Genomic DNA, 25,477 nt, shown 5'->3' with positions numbered 1-25,477 from the left:
GGTGTAGGCAAATGCTTTGTAGTTTCCTGCCCAGAAAAATGACAATTTTAACCTGGTATGACAGAAAGCCCTCTTATAGGCTAGGAGGATTGGTGATACATGACATCGATTCCCCATCCAGTTGCATCACACTCATTCAGAAGAACCGAGGCTCTTCCTGGTGAAAGGATTAGCCAGTGACATCACAATTGCCCAGGGGACACCCAGTTGAAGGTTCCTTTCATGTCCCCAGCAGGAGCTGGAGCAAAGGGTGGCAGCACTCAGTCTCAAATGTGCACTTGCTAACCTCCAACCCAGCGTGCTAACCACGTGACCCACTGTGCTCCTCCCCATCTGGTAAGCATTTATCTCCTGCTACCCCGCTCCATCCCATCCTATATTTTAGGTCCCATGTCTGAAACACAAGACACAGCAGCAGAAGCCTAGCTGGCTGAAAGAAGAGTTACTTCACATGCTGGAGGACCCCATTTTTAATCCGAGTAACCATAGAAAGAGCCACCTTAGCTGAAAGCAGGGCTGCATGGAACAACCCTCTTCCCAATACTGCCTGATTAGGCAACCTTGCTGGATACTTGTAGGAGATGGCCAAGGGGAACCCTAAAGCAGGGTCAAACACACTATCAGTTTGGAGTTGCTACATTCCAACAAGAGATGGAAATCTAGCCCTCTCTTCCCCCACCCATGAATTCTTATCTAGCACCACTTTGCCTTGACCCTTAGTAGGTCAGATTTTTGTGTATAGGTAGAATGTAATAAGCTCAGTGGGCTAGGACGCCGAGCTTGTCAATCAGAAGGTCGGCAGTTTAGCGGGTCGAATCCCGAGTGCCGCGTAACAGAAGGAGCGCCTGTTACCCGTCCCAGCTTCTGCCAACCTAGCAGTTCGAAAGCACGTAAAAAATGCAAGTAGAAAAATAGGGACCACTACGGTGGGAAGGTAACAGCGTTCCGTGCGCCTTTGGCATCTAGTCACGCCAGCCACATGACCACGGAGACATCCTCGGACAAACGCTGGCTCTTCGGCTTTGAAATGGAGATGAGCACCGGCCCCTAGAGTCGGAAACGACTAGCATGCATGTGCGGGGGAACCTTTACCTTTTTAATAAACTTCTACTACTTTGAATTCAGCTCCTGTTCCTGGTTACCTGTGCCTGACATCACTGTCACTATCACAGCAGAATTCACTGTTCCATCCTGTTTTTCCCTCATCTTCAAATGTCTCCCTGAAACTTGGAGCAAACTCACTTGGGTGCCTTAATGATCCTCCCCCTCCAATAGTCCACAGAATTAAAGTCAACAGTAAGTGAAGGAGCCACCTACAACTAATGGTGTGCCAGAACTTGCTTGTGCAAGCTTGAGAAAATATAACTGAGAAGACCTAATGCACTGAATTTGCTACTTGGTAGTTCCCCAGTGCAGCGCAGTGCACGGGAGGTGGCAGAGCTGCCTGCTAAACATTTATTAACATGCTGCTCCTCACAACTCATCATGTTCTTTGTCAACATATAGGAATTTTTACAAAATCTGATATCCTTTATAGCAGGGGTCCCCAACCCCCGATCCATGGATCGGCACCAGGCCACGGCATGCCAGAAACTGGTCCGTGCAAACAAGTAAAGCCCCATCCGCGGGATGCAGGCACTACATGAAACCACGCCCTCTCTGGTCCACAAAAAACCTCCTCTCCACGGAACCGGTCTCTGGTGCTCAAAAGGTTGGGGACCTCTGCTTTACAGGCTTAACTCCAGTACACTCGTACATCTTTATTTTTTTTTCCCCTCCGATAAGCATTATTGGAAAAGCAACGGCATATTTTTTTCTAAGAAAAGAAAATCCATGGGGTACAATCTCTCATCCTCTTGCTTTCAGTGGAGTTATTTCTCTAAGAAACAGGGATCAACTTCAGATAAATGATCCAGTTGTATTCACAATTACTTATAACCCAATTGTTTTCAGTAGGCTGTCAAAAAAAGCATTTATATAAATTTTACCAATTTGGGGATACTCAAAACATATTTGTAAAAGGAAAATTACTATCTCTGTTTTTCCCAGGCTGAGTGCTGGCTATCTAATAAGGTATTTCTTACTTTCATAAGAAGCAAAAATCTGAAAAAAGACAAAATTAGCAAAAAGGCTTTGATCTTTGTTTTTACCTTGAAAGCCCTACTGAGGACCTCCTCTCCCCCTCTGCTTCTCAGCAAATTAACGATCACTTGTTTGCCATATTGCTCCTTCAGAAGTATCATATGCCTGAAAAAGCAGGAATAGGTTGCTTTGATTTCATAAATAACAGAAGCTACCTAGAATTCTTCTTAAACTGTAAGTGACCAATGTTAGTTATGGCCTTCTAACTGCACAAGTTTTTTTTTTCAGAATAGCAGTTGAAGAACTTGATTCCTTACTACAATTTATGTTTTGCTCCAAATGAATACACGTTGCATATTTTAATAATCAACCACTACATCTTACACACCACCATTTGATAATGTACTTGGATTGGTTACTGGTTGGGAGTGTAAATAATTGAAACTATATAGGTAAACAAATTGTGATTTAGTTTATCAGGACACTGGTTTATTATTTGTATTTGTATTTATTAAATTTGTATACCGCCCTTCTCCCGAGGGACTCAGGGCGGTGAACAGGGCACATATAAATAGAGGATACAAAAATTTAAAAAAGAATTAAATAATTGCCCAGATAAAACAGTAACAATATAAAAACCCAATTAAAAACCCTAACTTCCCCCATCAGGCCAGGCCAGCTTGTTCAAATAAATGGGTCTTCAGACCGCGCCGGAAGGAGCGAAGGTCCGGTGCCGTCCGGAGCTCAACCGGCAGCTGGTTCCATAGAGCCGGAGCGCCCACAGAGAAGGCCCTCCCCCTGGGGGCCACCAGCCGACATTCTCTGACCGGGGGCACCCTGAGGAGGCCCTCTCTGTGGGAACGCACAGGGCGGAGGGAAGTTGACGCCGGCAGTAGGTGGTCCCCGAGGTACTCTGGACCCATGCCATGTACGGACTTAAAGACCATTACCAGAACCTTGAATCTCATATAGATTATAATAGATTCAGAGTATTACTTATTTCAGGGAGCAAATTGAGATACCTTAATAGTATCTTGAAAATTAAGATGCTTCCCTCAGCTGTGAAAATGCAATTTTATTTTATTTTTACAGTTTTACCAGAAAATGGATTCTTTCCTTGGCTATTTCAAATATTACATGAAATATTAAGACATCTACCAGACAGTGCAAATTGCTCAGGAATCAATACAGAATTCAAATAATGACGCTGCATGAAATTAACCTGATTCAGGATTTTAGAAAACAGTTCTTTTGTTTGCCACTATTAACACCCCATAGACTAGGCTTAACCTGTGTTCCATCAGAGCCAGCAGGAGTCTTCCTCCTGCAGACTCTGCAGCTGTCATCTCACTTTTTTAAGTTATTTTCTCCTCAAGCAATTAAAAGGTAAAGGTAAAGGTTCCCCCGCACATGCATGCTAGTCGTTTCCAACTCTAGGGGCCGGTGCTCATCTCCGTTTCAAAGCCGAAAAATAGGGACCACAACGGTGGGAAGGTAACAGCGTTCCGTGCGCCTTTGGCGTCTAGTCATGCCGGCCACATGACCACAGAGACCTCAAGCAATTAAGGACTGCTAAAAAGGTGAGGGCATTTAAGCATACAAGACCAAATAATGACTTTAGCGGAGTTTCAATAAGAGCACCAGTCCCCCTTCATAATATTGTTTTAGTGCATTTTAACTTATTGTTGTTAGTTCTGGGCACCTTGTTTAATCTTTTTTAATATTTGTATTCTTGTATTTTTATATGTTTGCCCTGTTCACCGCCCTGAGTCCTTCGGGAGAAGGGCGGTATACAAATAAAATTATTATTATTATAATCCATCAGAATGTATTGGCCTTAGAATGGACTGTTTTCAAAGATTCCCCATTACTCCACTTGCAGAGTAAAAAAAAGCTATTGCTATCCCTAAACTTCAAAAGAAACGCATTTGACAGGAACAATGAGATGTTAATTCCCATTTCAGATTAGCCTCCATCTAGATAAAATAAATCCATCCAGAATATGTCCTGCCCTAAGATTCGGCTGCACACGTGTTAGAACAATCATATAATTTTTTTGGTTATAAAATTCTGAGTAGCTTAACATCCAAACAACTCAGCATTAGTGTTGAAGTCTCATCAAACTACAGTTCTAGGGGCTATCAGCATCCCTTTCTAGGTACCTCTACTCAAATACTCCAGCTGAGGGAAAACCTATAGAAGGGAACTGAAATTTCTGTTGTGTACGCCAGAAGATAGGCTTAAGATACAGGAGGATCTGGACAGACTCGAACACTGGGCACTATCTAACAAAATGAAATTCAATGGTGAAAAAAGTAAGGTTCTACATTTAGGCAGGAAAAATCAAATGTACAGGTATAGTATAGGTGGTACCTTGCTCAATAGTAGTAACTGTGAGAGAGATCTCGTAGTCCTAGTGGACAATCACTTAAATATGAGCCAGCAGTGTGCTGCAGCTGCCAAAAAAGCCAACACAGTGCTAGGCTGCATTAACAGAGGGATAGAATCAAGATCACGTGAAGTACTAATACCACTTTACAATGCCTTGGTAAGGCCACACCTGGAATACTGCATCCAGTTTTGGTCACCACGATATAAAAAAGATGTCAAGACTCTAGAAGGAGTACAGAGAAAAGCAACAAAGATGATTGGGGGACTGGAGGCTAAAACATATAGGGAACGGTTGCTGGAATTGGGTATCTATAGTTTAATGAAGAGAAGGGTGAGGGGTGACATGATAGCAGTGTTCCAATATCTCAGGGGCTGCCACAAAGAAGAGGGAGCCAAGCTATTCTCCAAAGCACCTGAAAGCAGGACAAGAAGCAATGGATGGAAACTAGTCAAGGAGAGAAGCAACCTAGAACTAAGGAGAAACTTCCTGACAATTAGAACTAACCAGTGGAACAACCTGCCTCCAGAAATGGTGAATGCTCCAACACTGGAAGTTTTTAAGAAGAGACTGGCCAGCCATTTGTCTGAAATGGTATAGGGTTTCCTGCCTGAGCAGGGGGTTGGACTAGATGACCTCCAAGGTCCCTTCCAACTTATTATTATTATTATTATTATTATTATTATTATTATTATTAATTATTATTATTATTATTACTCTTGTCAAATTCTCCTTTCCTAGAGTGCAGCTTTCTCGCTTGTGAATTAAAAATCAGTATCAACAACATGACAATTCTCCTAAACGAAGTTTACTCCTTCCTATCTGTTATGGGTAACAAAATGCCACCCCGTTAGTTTAGAGCCATATGATTGGGGGGGAAAAAGTGTGTGTTTTTTTATAAAAAATCATAGTATGTTTTTCATACTTTGTTTATTTGTTTTATATCCCACCTGTCATCCAGGAGCTCAATGGAGCATGCATAGTCCTCCCATTTTGTCCCACAACAATCACCTAGCGAGGTAGATTTGGCTAAGAAAAAGCAATTGCCCAAAGGTACAGCTTTGTTCAAAAACATACACCTATCTTTCAACATTTCTTCCTTTTCAGATGTAGTCCTAAATGACAAACAGGAATATTCATGCAAAAGAGCGAAATGGATTTGAAAACCAAAAGACATGGCTGCACATAAAGATTCTAGAACACCCTACAATGAAAGCTGTAACATCAAGTTCTAGGCTGCAAGTTATCAGCAATCTTGCAATTATGAAACCTACTTATCAAAAGCAGGAGCATTTGCCTCCAGGCCTCTGGTAAGCTTCAGATGATGGGAACCAACCTAAAAAGATAACAATAAAAAGAATAGGAAGTGATACTCTTAACATGAATCACTAGATGTCTCCCTTCTTCATTTAGAGAAAAGTGTTTCTTTATTATAGCCTAGCAACCATCTTGGCATCCACAAATGATGCCACAGAACATAGGAGGCAGATGTTATTAGAAAATGGGGATGAGGAAAAAATAATGATGCATAATTAATTAATCTGCCCAGAATCTTTTTTCCAATGTTTTTCAATTTCTTTATAAGATTAAAATTGTTTTGCTTATATATTTTAAAATTTTTATTACACAAAATTAATTAACAAAAGTATAAAGGCATATGATCGCATTTACAATATAACCACTTATAAAGGTAGCTAACGCACTCCCCATTTCTATATTCCTGAATCGGTGCAAACTCAAATAAGCACATGTACAAATCCATTTCATGTGAAAGGTTACATCAGTCTCTCCAAAAAGAATGGAAATTCCTGTCCTATTTACAGTTTAACACCAGGAATGCTTACATGCCAAATGTAAAGGAAGCTTTCAGTATAGCGATAAACATTGCTTTAGACATTCATGATTTATGCTTATTACCTGCAATCCAGGTTGCTCCCAGAATAATGGAACTGAACCTCTGATCTGAACAAAGGAAGAAACATCCATGTCCAAATAGATAGTCTGAAAGGATAAAAAATAGCATATATTTAGATTAATGCAATGTTTGACTATAAGTAGTGCTCATTTAACATCTGGTGGTTCAGCAACCCTTTGAAAATAGGACGGGTGCCCCCTGAATGAGATTACTTACAAGCAGTTTTTGTAGTTGTGGCTGTTACATATTCCCATGATCTTGTGATTGTGATCTGGGTGCTTGGTGACTTGGCTTGCAATTGCAACACTGCAGTATCCCACAGTCAAGTGATCTCTGTTCGTACCCTTCACTACTATCTTCCAATAAAGTTAATGGAGAAACTGGAAGGAGGTGACATATGGTGATCACATCATTGTGGGATGCTGCCTAACAACAGCAACTGGGAACTGTTGAAACTGCTGTCCTAAGACAGAGTAGTCATGTGCTGTCATGACTGCATCACTTAGTGCAGGGGTAGGCAACCTTGGCTCTTTTATGACTCGTGGACTTCAAGATGAAGTCCACGAGTCATAAAAGAGCCAAGGTTGCCTACCCCTGACTTAGTGACAGAGTTCCTGGTTTTAATTCCCATCAGTAAGAGAAGAGTGCCTATATTAAATTGTTTTAAACATTGACTAGAGATCAATTTATCTGGATTATCAGATATTTTTAAATTCACAAAATAACAATTCATAAATACCAAATTAATATAACACCACTAAGCAGCTTAGGATGCTGACTAGACTTAGAAAATGTATTCTTTAAAAAATATTTTTAAAAACACATTTGGCTCTTAACTTATTCAATATACCATTTTTCACAGGTTCACTTCTACTTATGCAATAACGATATGCACTCACTTCATACGAAAATTATTTTGTTTATAAATTATAGAATAGAAAAATGTGAGCCAGCCTATATATCACATTTTCAAGGTGTCATCCTTTATGTTTGACTTCTGTTGAATATATACTTGGTATCTAACGACAATCTGTATAGAACTGTCACTTTGAGATATAGTAACCAGAACTGTGCAGGATATTTTAAGTATGATTGTGCCATAAAGTGAAATAAATACATCATGCTAGCATTTCTTTCCTATTCTATTAGTTAAAAAGATAATACGATTTTTGTCTAATGCATAATACTTTATACCACCTTATGCTGGACTATATGATTTATGTATTAGTTCATTCAGTTTGTATGTTCTCTCATCTCAACAAAATTCAGAAGAAAATAAAAACACAATGACATAAAAATTAAAACGATGGCAGCCAAGTATGTCATACATCATAACTGCTAGAGTAATCAAGAAACAAGTCTCTGCATATACTCAGGTCCCAGACCCAGGCCTAATCTTCAATTAACTAATTAAGGCTAATCAGCCTTAATTAAGAAATTAGTCATTTCTATGTCCCATTTTCTAGTTTGGTGAATACTTTTGGATTTTTGTTGTCTTCACACACAAAGCTGCATAGACATTTCCCAGGATGCTGTTTTTACCTGCAATGTTCAATTTTCCCTGTCACTGCCAGTTTTTATTATAAAAAATATTACCCACTCCAAGAACATTAAGCCTGGTCTGTTCTGGAGCAAAAAACAAAAACAGAATGTTCCAAGAAGAAACAAAATATTTTCCCCAAAAAAATATTTCATTTTGCTCATCCTTAGTTTCAGCCTTATATTCCCTAGCCTGTATCAGCTGATCTCTAAAAAGCTAAGTAGGATCAGAAATGGTTAGCAGTTGGATAGGAACCATCAAGAATCTCAGGGCTGTAGGTTAGATAGGGAAGCTAAGCAAATATCCCAGAAGAAGGCAATATCATGTTATTTCCATATGATTGCCAAACAAATTACACTGATTTGAAGAAAATTAATTTATTATGGGTATTTTTATACAGCTAACTCAGATGATTCCTGCTGGTTCTAATACTGCTGTATCAAGGCCATTTTGAATGAAGAATTAAGCTGTGTGGGATGCAAGTTTTAATTTCATTCCTGCTGCAAAATTCCTTCTCCCCACTTTTCACTCTGCATGCTATTTTGTTCAGATCCCCAGCACTTCTTTGAATTGTTTTTGTAGCAAATGAGCTAAAAGATCAACAGCTGACTTCAGTTTAGAAAGCAAAGAAACTTCAAATTGTTTTGTTTTTCTTTGCTTATGCAGTGAGTCATCAGGAGGGAGGGAGAGGGAGGGAGAGAGAAAAATGAGTCACAGAAAAACTGAAGTATCAAAAGTGTACCTCAGCGGGAAGAGCTCCCAGGAGATAAAGCTAATTGTTTATTTTCTTCCTTAAACTAGGGGAAACCATGCAGTGTAAGAGGGTCACGATATCTAGAATCCTGGGGTATAGTTAATTTATGAATGAGCAGAGCCAATATGATATGATGAACTATTTTTTCCACTGTATTAGAAGCAGTCAAGTTATTACTTCATTGCTAATTATCTGCAAGTCAGCTAACAAAGCAAAATCATTTTCTCTACCGCCCTAATATTTTATATTCCAAACATAATTGGATTCAAGCCCATTCTTAAGTTAAATCCTATTTTTATATATGTATTATTATAAAGAAGGGAAAGGTGCTAATGTTAAGTTGGTGATTCTCAATGGCTTGTATCACCTCAAATCTATTACTAAGGATATAAGTAGTCCTCAAGTTATGAGAGCAACTGGGATTGGAATTTTCATTTCTAAGCAATGTGGTTGTAAAATATAATGCCATATGACAACATCACTTAGCAACAGCAATTCTGACAGTCATAACCCAAGGACCACCCAGGTCAGGATCTCGTATCCTGACAGCTTCTCCATCGACTTTGCTTGTGTGAAGCTGGCAGGGGATATCAGAATTCGCAAAAAATATGACCACAGGGATGCCACAATGGCTAGAACTCTTAGAACAAGTTATAAGTACCATTTTTCCAATGCCCAACATATTTTAAATTTAAGTTTATTATATTTGTATACCGCCCTTCTCCCGAGGGACTCAGGGTGGTGAACAGGGCACAGGGCATATAAAATACAAAGGGCATATAAAATACAAAGTACAAAAGTTAAAAGAGAATTAAATATAAGCCTGAGCTAAAACAATAAATAATAGTGTAAAAAAACCACAATAAAAACCCCAACACATCCCCCATCAGGCCAGGCCGGCTTGTTTTATGGAAGTCTTAATTATTCCTACCATCGGTGACTACTTAGGTGACTAAGTAAAATATAATTGAAGAAGTTTCACTCAACGCCTACAAATGAGATTCTCAGAGGGAAATGTAGGGATACCAATAGTTTTGGCCAGGGCTTTGTATTAGAAGGACCAAGAAGTCAGAAAACCTCTGACGAGCCCATGCTTCTCTTCTCTCTCTTGCTGCTTTAAAAGATACTTCATTTCACACTTAATTATTTAGTGACACGGATCTTCTCCTGCCACTTACCTGCTCCGTCTCAACAAAGTTAGAAACATGACCATCATCATTGACTCCTCGTATGTGAAAGCGGGCACCAGCTCGCTCACAACTAATCCGGGAGATGAGACAGGCTTTTGCCTTCTTGTGAGAGGCATAAAGAGTACGAATGTCCACCACACCACAAATCACTTTTAGTAGCCACTCTGAACAGTTCACCTGATAGTGTTTAAAAGGGACATGCAATAGCTGGTTCCTGTAAGAGTCAGCAGGACAGAAAGAAAGATCATGTATGTACAACAGACGTTTATACATTTTATATCTATAACTGTATCTGTATATCCAAATCTAGATATCTCTCTTTAGCAAAGATTAGTTTTAGTATGTTTTTTCCCTGTGCAATTTACACATTTTAAAGCCTAGTACATAAGGTAACAAATGATATCCTAACCAGACTAAAAAAAACACCCAACACTGCAGATAAACAGAGATAGTTAGAAAGTCACAAAAGGAAGGAAGTTTAACTGCATGATTTTAAAGTGTTGGTTATGACCTGAACTTTTACAAATGTTTGTTGTTCACTATTTTTCTGCATTAAAAACTGAGAATATTTTATTTACATTAGTTATAGTTTAGCTGCCCCACCCCAAGGAGCTATAGCTATTTTCTTTAAAATCTTCCCCACAATAACTCTTTCAGGTAAGCTGAGCTATGAAACAGAGTTTCCAAGGCTGAGAGGACACTGGAATCTGGTTCTTACCAGTGTTAAGTTAGAACCATTAAACTATAACACATTATCTCATGAATGCCACAAAACTACCTGTAATTACCTATACGGTGCAGTAAATCTGTGTAACGTGACCCATAAACTAAATTTAGGACGTACTTAAGTGTTTCTGCATCACAAATGGTAGAACAGCTAACACAGGTTTTGGGGGCCTTCTGATCAATATTCAACTGTTGCTGGTTTGTATTCAGTTTGGCACAATTACTATATTAATGTATTTATTCTACAACTGTTCACATCACCATTTAAAGCAAAAAGTATTATGAAATAATGCTGTGGATATAACAGCCTTGCATATGTACTTCAACCTGTATATTGTTTTATTATGAATATGTATTTATACGTTTTGATTGAAAACTATTAATCATTCAGCATAATTAATTCATTCACTAGCTTTACATAGGAAGAAGGGCACAGCATTCACAGAAATGGTGGAGATTCCACCAACATCAGTCCTAATGAGTCCTATTGTTTTCTCTTAATACAGTCAGTAGAGACAATATAACCACACATTTCAACCTCTCTGGTTTAAATCAATGGGACTTAGCTTGGGGTACAATATACTTGTGGTAAACAAGTCAAAGAAAATTGTCTCTATTAGACATATTCAAAATACATTTAAACCTGCTACTCAATATGTGAAATCATAAGAATCTAAGAAGACCCTGGATGGATTGGAGTAAAGATTCATCTTGCCTAGCAATTCTGGGCAGCTTCACCAGTGACAAAGGAACATTATATACAAACAACAATTATCTGAGGGACAAGATAACATCCTACTATATCAACCCAACTCAAAGAGACCCACCCAAACATCTTAAATCAAGGCTTGGGCAAAACTCCTAAGATTGGTACCAACCAGAAAAATGAATTTCCAGTCTGATAGCTATCATCATCTTTCTTCTGGGCTCGGATAGTGAGATCAAAGTTTGATCCTGAATTTGGCCAAGAAAAATAGAAAACCCCAGAATTCAGAAGTTTCTTCAAGGCAGAGACACGATCTTCTTCTTTAGTTTCTTCTTGGAGAGCAAAAAATTCAGTTGCTGTGATCTTGTAAACTTCAGCATCAAGGATTTTTCCCACTGATGTACAGCCTGTCACAAGAACCAGGAAATGCAAAGTGGAGTTGCCTGCAAAATGACATTTATAATATAGTTATATTTATACACACAAACACACAAACGTATCTGCTTATGCTGCTTTAGTTTTTAGCTACAAAGGCAGCCTACATTACATGCTTTCATTACATTTATCAGAAGACGACAACGGGTCCTTATTCGGCTAGTAATCAGAGGCTAAATTTAAAATATTTATCTGTCTGGAAGTTTCTGTAGGTATGAGAGAATTATACATAGACATAATTAAAGTTATAAATCTTTAGAAGTAGAACATTTATCTGTAAGCATAGACATAGTAGATTCTGTCTATTCTAACAGCTAGTCATTTCTAGGAACACTGAAAATAAAGCTTAACCAGAATCTTCATGATATAGCATAATAAAATGTAACAAAAATCTTTTCGAGACAGCCACTGAAGCCAAAATAAAATCAGGATTTTAGAGAACTAAAAAAATCTAGAAAACATTTTTGTACAAGCCTCTCTAATGGAATCCTTTTCCAACCAGGTAACTCTCGCTGAAAATGTCATTGTTTAGTAGCCATATTTCTCATTTTATTTGACACTCCACACTGAAGCTCCAAGATAGAGATACTATTGTAAATCAAGTCCTCCCTTCACACATTCTTCCTTCTGGCATTCAAAAGCAGATTAAAATAGGCTGCAAAGATCAAAGTGCAATAGGAAATGAAAAGATATAATCAGGTAAACATTCCTCTTTGTCTGAAACGTAACTAGAAATCTGTTTTATCAAATGGGAGGGGTGGAAATTACTACCATTTCCAATCAGCAACCAGCAGAGAACTAGAAGGGTGCTTTCACACGCTTTCCAATACAAGCGTTTATAGGTAGTCCTCAACTTATCACCATAATGGTAACCAGTTGTTAAGCAGGTCACCATGTAACCACTCCCAATTTTACAAACTTTTTTGGTGCAATAGTTAAGTCTCTTAGCCAATAAGAGGACAAAATTTCAGGATAAAGAATGTGCTATGCAAGGTTGCCAGATACATGCTTGTGTCGCTTATGCCAGTGACAAATAAAGCAGACATTGTGTCATTATTCCTGAGGCTGCCCACATTCTGAAATGAGAGTTGAAGTCTTCAATAACTATGACCTATAATTAATAAAACCTGCCACATAAAAAGAATGCTTCTGGCAGCTGGCTCTTGGCTAAGAAGGGAGGTTCTTGAGCTTTGCCATATTTTATGTGCAGAGGTCTTATGCTTTTAAAAAACATGGAGGACTAACATGGAAAAATACAGATTTCTTCAATGTTGCATTAAAATGCTGAGAAAAAGGGTTGCCTTTTTTTTATCAAGACACGGAACCTCTGACTATAAAGCTGTGTATTTCATAATTCCTGGGCAAAGAGTGTTCCTCTACTACTTGCTGAGTTTTCATCTATTTTCTATCACATCATTAAAAGAAACAAAACATGCACATTTGAGAGCTTATAAAAACAAAAGTATAAGTGAAGAGGGCTAGGAGCTATATTACAGCGGAGAGATCATCGATGTGGTGATCTTCTAATTTATTCCCGCTAAAGCAGTAGGTTACAAAAACAAAAGCTACAGTAACTTTGGTGAAACACATCTTATTTTCAAATTTATATTAGAAAATTTGATGTTTAAAAAAATGAAATAATCATTCCATACTGTACTCTGGTAGTCCTTGACTAATAACCACCACTGAGCCCAAAATTTACATTGCTAAGCATGGCAGTTGTTAAGTGAATTTTGCCCCATTTTACTACCATTTTTGCCACAGTTGTTAAGGGATTCATGCAATCATTTAGCAAATCTGTGTTGTTGGAAGCCGACCCCGGAACAGTGCAACTATTTTAAATACATGCCTGTTGCCAAGTGCCCAAATTTTGATCACATGACTATGGTGTAAATGTGAAAAATAGTCATACTGTACATCACTTTTTCCCCAGTACTGCTGTGAGTGAATGGTCACTAAATGAATGGTTGTAAGTTGAGGACTACCTGTAATCATTTCTCTTTAACCTAGCGAAGGACAACATTGACATTTTCATTAGTAATAATGCATCAATGAGTAGTACTGATGGTTCTTTTTGATCTGATTGTTGCACAATATTAAATTAAATGATTACATACCAGATTTTAACTGGAGCTCGCCTAAGCATCCATAAGCATCCATAAGCTTCTCATATTGCCCTTTAATTTCTTCTTTTTCTTCAAATGCTGGGGAAATCACAAAGTCATCAATGTTTGCTCCACTTTATGGCAATGTAATAAACCAACTAAAATCAGCATATACTGTATTTAGGGCTATGCAAATCAATAGAAGGGATGCAATATGCAAGTGAAACACTCTTTGCTTTGCTTGACAGTTCTGGATTTGCACATACCAGTTCAGATGACTTGGGGAAAACCTCAAACTGGTCCTGCTCAACTTTTAGCACTTCAAGGAGTTGCATTTAGCTTGTGATGTTAAAACAACAAAAACTCTCTTCCAAGTGATTCAGAGACCAAATGAAGCCTATGCTTGGTTGGTTATTTATTTATTTATTTGCTGGCTGGCCAGCCTGCCTGCACATCTGTGAGTCAATTTTGACTCCTTGGGATTGCCTGGGCAAGTCTCTGCATTTTTCTTGGCAACATTTTCAGAAGTGGTTTGCCATTGTCTTCTTCCTAACACTGACAGAGAATGACTGTCCCAAATTCATCCAACTGGCTCCAGCCTTAAGGTTGGACTAGAAAACATAGTCTCCTGATTTCTAGCCTGGTTGCTTAACTATTACATTAAAATGTCTCTTACTTATTTATTACAGATACTTGTAGGCCACCCAATTCCCCAAAGGCTCTAAGCAACTTATAAATTATATAGAAATAAAATATAAAGAACAAGAAAAAAATGCAAAACACACAGCAATCAACATATTAACCATGACCAAGCCACTGGCTGACTAAGCTGCATCAAATGTATCACTAGGACATAATCAAATAAATCATATAAGTCTTAGTACAATGTGCAAATTCAGTCTTACAGTACCCATCACTTGAAGTTATTTTTGTAGAATAGCTAAATTTTAGGAATTCAAAGAATGCAGAGAAACTGTGGTCACAAATAAAAGGATGGAATTTAACTGGAAAATGAAAAGAGTGTACAGAAATATTGAAAACCATAAGTAAGCTTAACAGAGAAGAGAGCCATAAATAGAATGATTAATTTTGTTGAACATTAACTATTCAAAATGTCCAGGTATGAAATTTCACTAGTTGAAAAGTTGAATGTTAATGGTAAATTAAAAAAATCAGGGAGTCATGCTAGAGAGGCAATAATTGCATTAACGGATATAAAAAGTTAAAGGTTAACTCCCTTGACTTAAACCCAATTCCAGGAGACTACTTGGACAATAAAATGGATTACTAGTTTTATCAAAGGCTTTTTGGGGGATATTCTTCTAATTGCCTAGAGTATTTTTATGGCACTTGGATTTCCTGAGTCTCCCATCCAAGTACCAAGCAGATGAACTCTTTTATTTGTTAAGAGACAATTAAGATTCTCCTAACAGTGAGAACAATTAATCAGTGGAAAGGGCTTGCATTCAGAAGTTGTGGGTGCTGCATCATTGGAGGCCTTTAAGAAGAGATTAAACAGCCATTGGTCAGGAATGGTATAGGATCTCCTGCTTCAGCAGGGGGTTGGACTGGAAGACCTCCAAGGTCCCTTCCAATTCTTCTATTCTGTTACAGTATTTTGTTAATTTCTGCCAATTGCTTAGTTATTTTAAGTGTTAACAAGGGTCACTAGGAAGATATATTAACTATAGACTTAATAAAGAGCTAATGTTAGTGGGCCCCTATTTTGAAGTGGGCGGAGAAAGAGAGTCTGTTATTCACAAAAGTCCACTATATATAAAAGTATAATATTGTGAATTATGTCATTTTTGGAATGACACAAATGATATCATTAGCATGATGACCTCATAATGTAGATAACATCACACCGTTTCTGTATTAATTACATCTTCACATAAATGATATTAAATTGTGCGGGAAACTTGTCCTGTTGCATCCAAAGTTCATTACACCATGGTCCAGTAAATTGAGGTTTCACTGTGATAAATTAAAAATTCTGCAAAAAGTAATAGCGGGGAATTTCCTGGAAAATAGGACTTTCTAGATAATACAAAGCTCATAGAATAAATTGTTTTAATTCTGTGCAAGGTTTCATATTTGTGAAAGTGCACTCAACAGACATACATTGATATCACACAATCAAGATATTTAATTCTTCATTAGACAAAGAAATTATTGTAGTCACAGGCCACAGTGGAACTGTACAAATAAGGTGAGCAAGACAGACTTAGAGAAATGTAAACAAAGTTTAAGAATGCAAGTAATTTTCGAACGCTGCCATTTCACAACTAATGAAGAAAAGGGATTGAGAGTCCAAAGTTCATTCTCCTAGTCTGCCATTAGCAAACAGAAATATATTTAAAACAACGTGACACTGGTTGCAGAAAGAAAAGTATATGTTACCAACAAGCCAAACACCAAGATTTAAATAATGGAAGAGCCAATGCAAATACATTTCAAACAAGGCAAAATTCATATGATTACAGTTAATAGACAAAAGCTTGATGCTCATGAATGTGCTGGTCATAATAGCAGTTTCAGGGGTAGCAAATTACTGTAGGTACCATTGTTAGGGGAAAGGGGTAATTCAGAAGAAATTTGTGACATAAGGCTATCTGGCATTCTCAAGAACATCTCCTTCTCAGCCAAGGAATGCACAACTCCAGATCTGAACCAGGCTTCCCTGATTGAGAGATGTTTCCTTTAGCATGTGGCTAAATGACAGATCTTGCACAAGGTGGAAGAATTTTTAATCTTTTGTGAACTTAAGTTAGTTCTCCAGAGAAGGGAGAAGCAATCAGCTAAGTGTTGGATCCAATCAAGCCAGAATCTTTTTTAAAAATGTTTCAATTTACGAAAAAAATGCGAATTTTACAGAAAGGAAAGCAGACCTTGGCTTCAGGCATCAGATCATACTAGGAAGTAAATAACAAGTATAGGTAGAAATATGGTATAAGTATTTTTTTAAAAAAAAATATGTATTCATCATAATTTCTTCATACCTTGGAGCATAGCACCACTGAAGGTGAATATTCCTGTTTATCCAGTAAGTCAAAAAGATATTTTTGTGCTCTAAATTAATTCTATAAATAACCTTTTCACATAGTTTTTGCTTTCTTAATATGATGGGAGAACACATGCTATAGTTACATCTCCTGCCCAAGGAGATTTGGAATTTCCTTCTCTGACTGTTAGTTGCAGATGACAAATTACACCTCATTACAGAGGTATGATACAGGACTGTAATTGTAAAAAGTTACTTCATGTTAGCAAAGGAAGGTTAGGACAGATTAGAATTCAACTTTCCTGATAGGCTTATTTCTAAGTAGATATGCATAGAACTATATTATTGAAGTTTAAATCATCTTAAATCTTCCAAGATGTAGCAAAGTGCAAGAATGTCTAAATATTGAGATACTTTTTAAAGCTTAATGTCTCTAAATAAACATAGTACACTAAGCTTCAGTAGATCAGGAAGGCAATAATAACGAAGCAGATCAGTGATGTCCACAGGAAGTGGGACAGAGTCAAAACAGCGATCATAGCAACAAGATTGAAGTCCTACCTCATCATATGTGGGAGTGATGCCTGCCCTACCCTTTTGTGTATACAAAGGGAGTGGTGTTTTGAACTTGCTACCATCATTACTTTTTTGATAAACACCCCTTCCTCTCCACACACACACACACACACACACACACACACACACACACACACACACACACACACCATGATGCTGCAAATCAAGATTGGAGTCTAATTCTGCAGGGACTCCAGAGTGAAGCATGATGGATTCAAGAAAGGGAAGAGAAGGACAAAGAAACAAAAAAGTATTTTAAGAAGTATCTTGAGCCCGTTTGCTGGGGAACACATGCAAGAGACATTAAACCATGCAGTGAGGGGCATTTAGGTGTTTATTGTGGGTGCTGGAGGCTAGAATAAATAGGCTTTCAATCTAACATAGCTTTTCTTATGTTCTCAATTTCTTATTTATTTATTTATTTATTTATTTATTTAATTTATATACCGCCCTTCTCTCAAGAGACTCAGGGCGGTTAACAGGGCAATACATAAAAAACAGATACAAAAGTTAAAATTAATTAAAACATGATTAAACAATGCCCATAGTACAGATTTAAAATTAACGTCATAATAACAAAACCCACCCCGTCCCATCAGGCCAGGCCCGCTTCCTTAAAAAGATGGGTTTTAAGGTCGCGCCGGAAGGAGCGGAGGTCGGGCGCCATCCGGAGCTCTACCGGAAGATGATTCCATAAGTCCGGTGCGCCCACAGAGAACGCTCTCCCCCTGGGGGCCACCAGTCGGCATTCTTTGACCGGCGGCACCCTGAGGAGGCCCTCTCTGTGGGAGCATACTGGGCGGAGGGAAGTTGACGCCGGCTGCAGGTGCTCCCCAAGGTATTCTGGACCCATGCCATGGAGGGCTTTGTAGGTCATTACCAACACCTTGAACCTCACCCGGAAGACAACTGGCAACCAATGCAGCTCGCGGAGCAAAGGTGTAACACGGGAGTATCGGGAGACCCCCGACACAACTCTCGCGGCTGCATTCTGTGCCAGCTGGAGCCTCCGAGTGGTCTTCAAGGGTAGCCCCATGTAGAGAGCGTTGCAGTAATCAAGACGAGAGGTCACGAGCGCATGAGTGACCGTGCGCAAGGCATCCCGGTCTAGATAGGGCCGCAACTGGCGCACCAGGCGAACCTGGGCGAACGCCCCCCTAGTTACAGCTACAATATGGTCTTCTAAAGAGAGCTGTGAATCTAGGAGGACTCCCAAGTTGCGAGCCCTATCTACAGGAGGTAATGACTCACCCCCCATAATGAGGGGTGGAATATCCTGAATATCCCGGGATGCCGGTACGCACAGCCACTCCATCTTGTCGGGGTTGAGACGAAGCCTGTTCCTCCCCATCCAGACCCGGACCGCCTCCAGGCACCGGGACATCACGTCGAGGGCATCACTGGGGTGGTTTGGGGTCGAAATGAAAAGTTGGGTATCATCAGCATACTGATGATACCCAACTCCAAAACCACGAATGATCTCACCCAGCGGTTTCATATAGATGTTGAACAGAAGGGGCGAGAGGACCGACCCCTGAGGGACTCCACAAGCGAGAGGCCTCGCGGTCGACCTCTGCCCCCCCGTCAACACCGACTGCGAACGTCCCAGGAGATAGGAGGAGAACCACTGAAGAACCGTGCCTCCCACTCCCAATCCCCTGAGACGCCGCAGCAAGATACCATGGTCGATGGTATCGAAAGCCGCTGAGAGGTCTAATAGGACTAGGACAGAGGAGTATCCTCTGTCCCGAGCCCTCCAGAGATCATTCACCAGCGCGACCAATGCCGTCTCCGTGCTGTACCCAGGTCTGAAGCCCGATTGGTACGGGTCTAGATAATCCGCTTCATCCAGGACCAGAGGGAGCTGATGCGCCACCACACTCTCGACAACCTTCGCAAGGAAGCGAAGGTTGGAGACCGGACGAAAGTTATTCAAAACAGCCGGATCCAAGGTAGGCTTCTTGAGGAGAGGTCTCACCACCGCCTCCTTCAAGGCGGCGGGAAAACTGCCCTCACTCAAAGAAGCAGCTATAACCGCCTGGAACCAGCCTCGTGTCCCCTCCCGGGCTGCATAAACCAGCCAGGAAGGGCACGGGTCCAATAAACATGTGGTGGAGCTCAGCCTCCCCATGATCCTGTCCACTTCCTCTGGAGTCACAGGATCGAACTCCTCCCAGATGACATCGACAAGATCACTCGTGTCCTGATCGTCCGATACTACCCAGTCGGAGTCCAAACCGGTCCGAATCCGAGCGATTTTGTCCGACAGATGTTGACTAAATTCCTCGGCACGCCCCTGCAAGGGATCCCCACTGACCTCCTGGTTGAGGAGGGAGCGGGTCACCCTAAACAGGGCGGCCGGGCGATTATCTGCGGACGCGATGAGGGCAGCGAAATAGTTAGATCTCGCTACCCTCATCGCAGCGAGATAAGACCTAATATGGGTTCTTAGTCGCAATCGGTCGGATTCAGATCGGGTGGACCTCCAGACGCTCTCTAGGCCCCGTCTCCGACGCTTCATCTCCCGGAGCTCCGCGGAAAACCATGGAGCCCATTGGGATCTGCGCCGGGTCAGGGGCCGCAAGGGTACAACTCGGTCAAGTGCCTCCGTGGCCGTCCTTTCCCAGGCTTCCACTAAGGCATCTGCCGAGTTGTGAGCTGAGGAGGCAGGTGGGGGCCCCAGCGCTGCCTGAAACCTCTCAGGGTCCATTAAGCGCCTAGGGCGGAACCATCTAGTTGGCTCAACAACCCCACGGTGGGGAGTGGCAAAATGGAAGACCAGCCGCAGGAGATGATGATCGGTCCATGACAGGGGCATAACAATTGGGGAGCCCCCACCAAGATCATCTAACCACCGACCAGATAAGAAAACCAAGTCAAGGGTGTGACCTCCCTCATGGGTCGGTCCATGAATTACCTGCGTCAGGTCCATGGCCGTCATGGAAGCCATGAACTCCCGAGCTAACTCAGATACTCCTCCCAGGGATGGTAGATTGAAGTCTCCCAAAACCATAAGTTTGGGAAACTCAATCACCAGCCCCGAGAGGATATCGAGAAGCTCAGGCAGGGCTGCTGCTACGCGACTAGGCGAAAGGTACGCAAGCAGCAAGCCCAACTGCGCCCTAGGACCAAACCTCAATAAGAGAGATTCACACCCGACTATCTGAGGAACGGTGGCCTCCTGCGGACATAAGGTCTCCCTCATAACCACAGCCACTCCCCCACCCCTGCCCTGAGTCCGAGGCCGGTGTAGCACCCGGAAGCCTGGTGGGCAAAGGTCAACCAGGGGGATACCACCATCTGGGCCCAACCAGGTTTCCGTGATGCAAGCCAGGTCCGCTTGCTCACCCTCGACTAGATCCCGGACGAGGGGAGCCTTATTAGCAACGGACCTGGCATTTAGGTACACCAGTCGGAGCTCAGGTGGCTGCACATCCCCGCTCCCAGAACCTTGGGTCGAAGGCAGAGGGTCGGAGCGCCTCACCGCTTGTAAATAGCGGAGAGGCCCTCCCAGAGGTCGATACGGCCCTCTGATCTTACACCTGCTGCCATTCCCTATCGTCGTGGGGATTGGCAATCCCACGACCCGCTCCAGAGCTCCAGAGATGACCGACCCCGGCTCCCCCTCAACGTGGTCTATCCTAGGCCTGGTCAGAACAGCAGTTGGCGGATTACCCCCCCTCTCCAACCAACCACAACCCTCCCCCCTCCCTAACCCTACAAAAAATTTAGCTAAAAAAGTAATCAGGGGCCTCTTGTTAAATTTATGTCTTAGGCCCCTGTTTCTGCCCAGCCATCTCTCAGGGTCCCAACAATCGGACCCGTCATCAAGAGGCAGATTAAAAAGTAAGGCGGGTCGCTCCCAGGATGGGGGGGCACCCCTGAGAGCAAGTAAAACCGTGCTGGAGTACCTCAAGACCATGGTAAAATTGGGTAATACAGCAAAACAGACCCAGGTCGAATAAATAAATGGGAGGATCTTAAAAATGGAAGGAAAGTATCCAGACTGCAAACCCAGCTCTTCTGCCACTAGAGCTGGGTAACCCCGGGACAATCCCCGTTCTCTCACAGCGGTCAGAACCGGGGGGGGGGCAGCCTGAGATATACAGCCGGGGAAAGGGATATCAGTTTTTAAAATATAAATAATATATGCTTCATTGATAAAATAGATCATCGATATCTTATTCATTATAAAAGTAAAAGTTATGCACGCCAAGGTGTTTATATGACATTTTGATCGTAGCAATCCTTGCAATTCATGTGTCATGTAATATTCTGATATTTTAATTGTTTACCTTTGTGAAAGGCAACACATATGAAAATCTGGAGATGTTGCTTTGCATTGTTTTGGCCTTGGGCCAGAGCTGTAGAGTGAGTGAGGGGAGAATTATCTAGCACCTGGCTGTAAGTGGGCCTCATAGAGTTTTAATTGCTTGTTTTGTTGACCTCATTTTCAACAATCAGTTGAATCAAAGAGGAAGGTGTGAAGTAGTTGAAGCATCTACAGCATCTCTCATATTGGTTGTAGGGAGGATAGTGCAAATGAATTTCTGAAGACGAGCTGCCACTTTTTATATTAAATTCACACCTATCTAACCTTATCGTTTTATGGATTGTGAAACAACTTCTGTAATTAATGAAACGCATGATGGCAAGGAAGAACTATGCTATTCATTAAGAAATGTGGATGCTTCAGGCTACTGATACTGTTTGTCCTGAAGCACTGGTTATTTAATTTTCTAATGTTGATTACTCCATGAAGAGTACATATGAGATTTCCTGAACTGGTACAAACTTACGGTATCTATGTACCATTGCTGAAACTGGAGGAAGAAATATGTTCTTATTCATTCTTGAAAGGTGTGGAGCCTTTCCTCCTGTAATAAGATATGATTGTAATCATGGCTTACATGGTTTGAAAAGATGGCCACCAACCACTGGCCACAACTACTGGCCACCAACTATTGCCCAAAAATACAACTGACAGAACCTCCCAAATCAGTGACGATTGAATCAAGAATCAATTAAGTTTCTGATAATAATGGAAATTATACTTTCATATCCTACTGAGGTGGAGATGGAGAAAGCTAGAGAGTTCCAGAAAAACATCTACTTCTGCTTCATTGACCATGCTAAAGCCTTTGATTGTGTGGATCATAACAAACTGTGGCAAGTCCTTAAAGAGATGGGCGTACCAGACCATCTTATTTGTCTCTTGAGAAACCTATATGTGGGCCAAGAAGCAACAGTGAGAACTGGACACGGAACCACTGATTGGTTCAAAATTGGGAAAGGAGTCCGGCAAGGCTGTATACTGTCGCCTTGCCTATTTAACTTATATGCAGAGCACATCATGAGAAAGGCAGGGCTAGATGAATCAAATGTTGGAATTAAGATTGCTGGAAGAAACATCAACAACCTAAGATATGCAGATGATACCACTCTAATGGCAGAAAGTGAAGAGGAACTAAAGAGCCTCTTGTTGCGAGTGAAGAAGGAGAGTGCAAAACTTGGGTTGAAACTTAACATTAAGAAAACCAAGATCATGGCATCTGGCCCTCGCAAATAGATGGGGAAGAAATGGAGGTAGTGACAGATTTTATTTTCCTGGGCTCCAAGATCACTGCAGATGGGGACTGTAGCCAAGAAATTAAAAGATGCTTGCTCCTCGGGAGGAAAGCAATGGCAAATCTAGACAGCATACTAAAAAGCAGAGACATCACCCTGTCAACAAAAGTGCGTATAGTCAAGGCTATGGTCTTCCCAGTTGCAATGTATGGCAGTGAAAGTTGGACCAAAGAATTGAGGCCTTTGAACGGTGGTGCTGGAGAAGACTCCTGCGAGTCCCTTGGACTGCAAGGCGATCAAACCGGTCAGTCCTAGAGGAGATCAACCCTGACTGCTCTTTAGAAGGCCAGATCCTGAAGCTAAAACTCAAATACTTTGGCCACCTAATGAGAAGGAAGGACTCACTGGAGAAGAGCCTAATGCTAGGAAAGGTTGAGGGCAAGAGAAGAAGGGGACGACAGAGAATGAGGTGGCTGGATGGAGTCACTGAAGCAGTAGGCGTGAGCTTAAATGGACTCCAGAAGATGGTAGAGGACAGGAAGGCCTGGAGGAACGTTGTCCATAGGGTCGCGATGGGTCGGACACGACTTCGCAACTAACAACAACATCCTACTGTAATGAAAGCAACGGGAAAATGGGACTATGATTCAATATAAAGAAGATCAAACTAATGACAACAGGGGGGCACTGAAAGGGATAAATTTTGCCTTTCAGAATTGACTATCAAAAGTTCAGGAACTAGCAGCCAAGAAATATCCAACAATTAATTTATAAAAAGAAAGAAATGTGCAACAGACCTGTACTTGGTAGAAAAACCACAAAAGCCTTTGCATAAGTCAAATGCACATCTATACCTTTGTTTGTACATTGGATCGTGCAGGCAGTGCAACATTGGGTGGATGTGAAAATTGGACTTCTGCAATTGGACTGAAGCAAGACAGAAAGACTGCTACTACTTTTGAAAGTTGGTATTGGAGAGGATTTTTAGCTGACCGTGGACAACTAAGAAAGACAAAAAATAAATAAATAAATCACAGAGTAAATCAAACCAGACTTCTGATACAAGGCACAAATGACCAAGCTCAAACTCTTGTTTGCTCACATTGTGCAAAGGCCCAGCTCCCTTGAGAAGTCCATAACGTCGGCAAAAAATGGAGGGAAAAAAGAAGAGGACCAACAGCAAACCAAGCGCCACTCAAGAGATGGAAAAGGCCAGGTTGAGCAGAGCATGCTGGAAGAAGCCCATCCATGTGGTCGATAAGAGCAGACACTCATTTGATTTATTTACCAACCAACCAACCAACCAACCAACCAACCAACCAACCAACCAACCAACCAACCAAATCCTTCTGTCACGGTTGGCCCTCTTGAAAATTGGAAGGCAGACAGGATGGACCATTGGTCTGTTAAGACCTCGCCTTCTGCCTTCGAAGTTGCCGTGCCCTGCAAAGCAACTGTAAGGGTGGTTGCCTCCATGAAAACCACTCGGGCACACCTCTACACACACACACACACACACCTACAGACCCTTGGTGCGAGGTACTTACTGAGGTTGGCCGTCGTGCCGGCTTCCAGCAGCAGGCAGTCCTGGCGGCCGCGGGCCTCCAGTAGGGCGCTGGGAGTGGGTTCCTGCTTCCACAGCAGCCTCAGCCCTTTGCTCAGAGCCATGGGAGGCTTGTGCCCATCGGGTGGGCAGGAGGAAGCCAAACCCGCGGAGGCGAGGTGCTCCAGAGCAGCTGCCCCACTTCGAGGTTCTCTCTCCCGCTCCAAAAATACTACTACTACTACTACTAATAATAATAATAATAAAAATCACGCAGCCCTGACAAAAAACTTTAAGTTTCGCCAAACAGCCGGTTCCTGAAGCGCACTGCGACCTCCCCACCGCCGCCGCCGCCGCCTCGGCTGCTGGAAGTGGGCTGCGAAGGTGGGCAAGGGCCAGACGCCTTTCAACTTGATCTAAAACCCAAACCAAACCCAAAAAGTTAGGAAGAAGAAACGGGGAATAACCCCGATGGAAAAAGAAAGGCTGGCCGAGCCGACGGCTTCCAATCCCGCCCCGCTTCTCGTGGGGGTGGGGGTAGGGGCTGGCGCGTTGCCCCCGGCGCCCTTTCCGAGGCTAAATTCCAGCCGATCGGCCCCTTCGCAGACGCCTGCCTGGCTCCTCGTCCCCAGCTCGGCCGGGAAGGCCCGGAGGAGGAAAGGAATGAATGTTCCTCCGGCGGGAGGGTGGTGGAGGGGGAATTGCAAAGGCTTCCCCCTACACCAGGGGTCGGCAACCTCGGCTCTTTTATGACTCGTGGACTTCAACTCCCAGAATTCCTGAGCCAGCTATGCTGGCTCAGGAATTCTGGGAGTTGAAGTCCACGAGTCATAAAAGAGCCGAGGTTGCCGACCCCTGCCCTACACACACACACACTTCTCGCAAGTATTTGCACAATTTCCGGACTTTCTGGTTCCTTATAGGAAAACTGCGCGTTCATTGCC

At 41.7% G+C, this 25,477-nt stretch overlaps 1 protein-coding gene across 2 annotated transcripts in view; it reads right to left on the bottom strand.

The window, feature by feature from the left end:
- Window positions 1-25,219, bottom strand: part of SYNJ2 (synaptojanin 2) — a 58,559-nt gene extending 33,340 nt beyond the window's left edge. The window contains exons 1-7 of one of the 2 annotated variants that reach the window (XM_083350044.1): window positions 24,538-25,219; window positions 13,855-13,941; window positions 11,475-11,745; window positions 9,859-10,084; window positions 6,389-6,472; window positions 5,746-5,807; window positions 2,151-2,247 (exon numbers count right to left, since the gene is read on the bottom strand). In XM_083350044.1, coding sequence (XP_083206170.1) covers window positions 2,151-2,247; window positions 5,746-5,807; window positions 6,389-6,472; window positions 9,859-10,084; window positions 11,475-11,745; window positions 13,855-13,941; window positions 24,538-24,658 — 948 coding nt within the window. In that variant the 5' untranslated portion in view covers window positions 24,659-25,219. Of the gene's footprint in view, window positions 1-2,150; window positions 2,248-4,455; window positions 4,666-5,745; window positions 5,808-6,388; window positions 6,473-9,858; window positions 10,085-11,474; window positions 11,746-13,854; window positions 13,942-24,537 lie in introns of those variants that run through there. The other variant, XM_083350045.1, reaches the window with a different exon arrangement.
- Between the last annotated feature and the right edge of the window lie 258 nt (window positions 25,220-25,477).

Source organism: Vipera ursinii, assembly GCF_947247035.1.
Source record: "Vipera ursinii genome assembly, chromosome: 1".
Classification (NCBI taxonomy): Eukaryota; Metazoa; Chordata; class Lepidosauria; order Squamata; family Viperidae; genus Vipera; species Vipera ursinii.
Note: the sequence above shows the minus strand (reverse complement) of the source record. Positions and strands in the feature narration are given on the sequence as shown.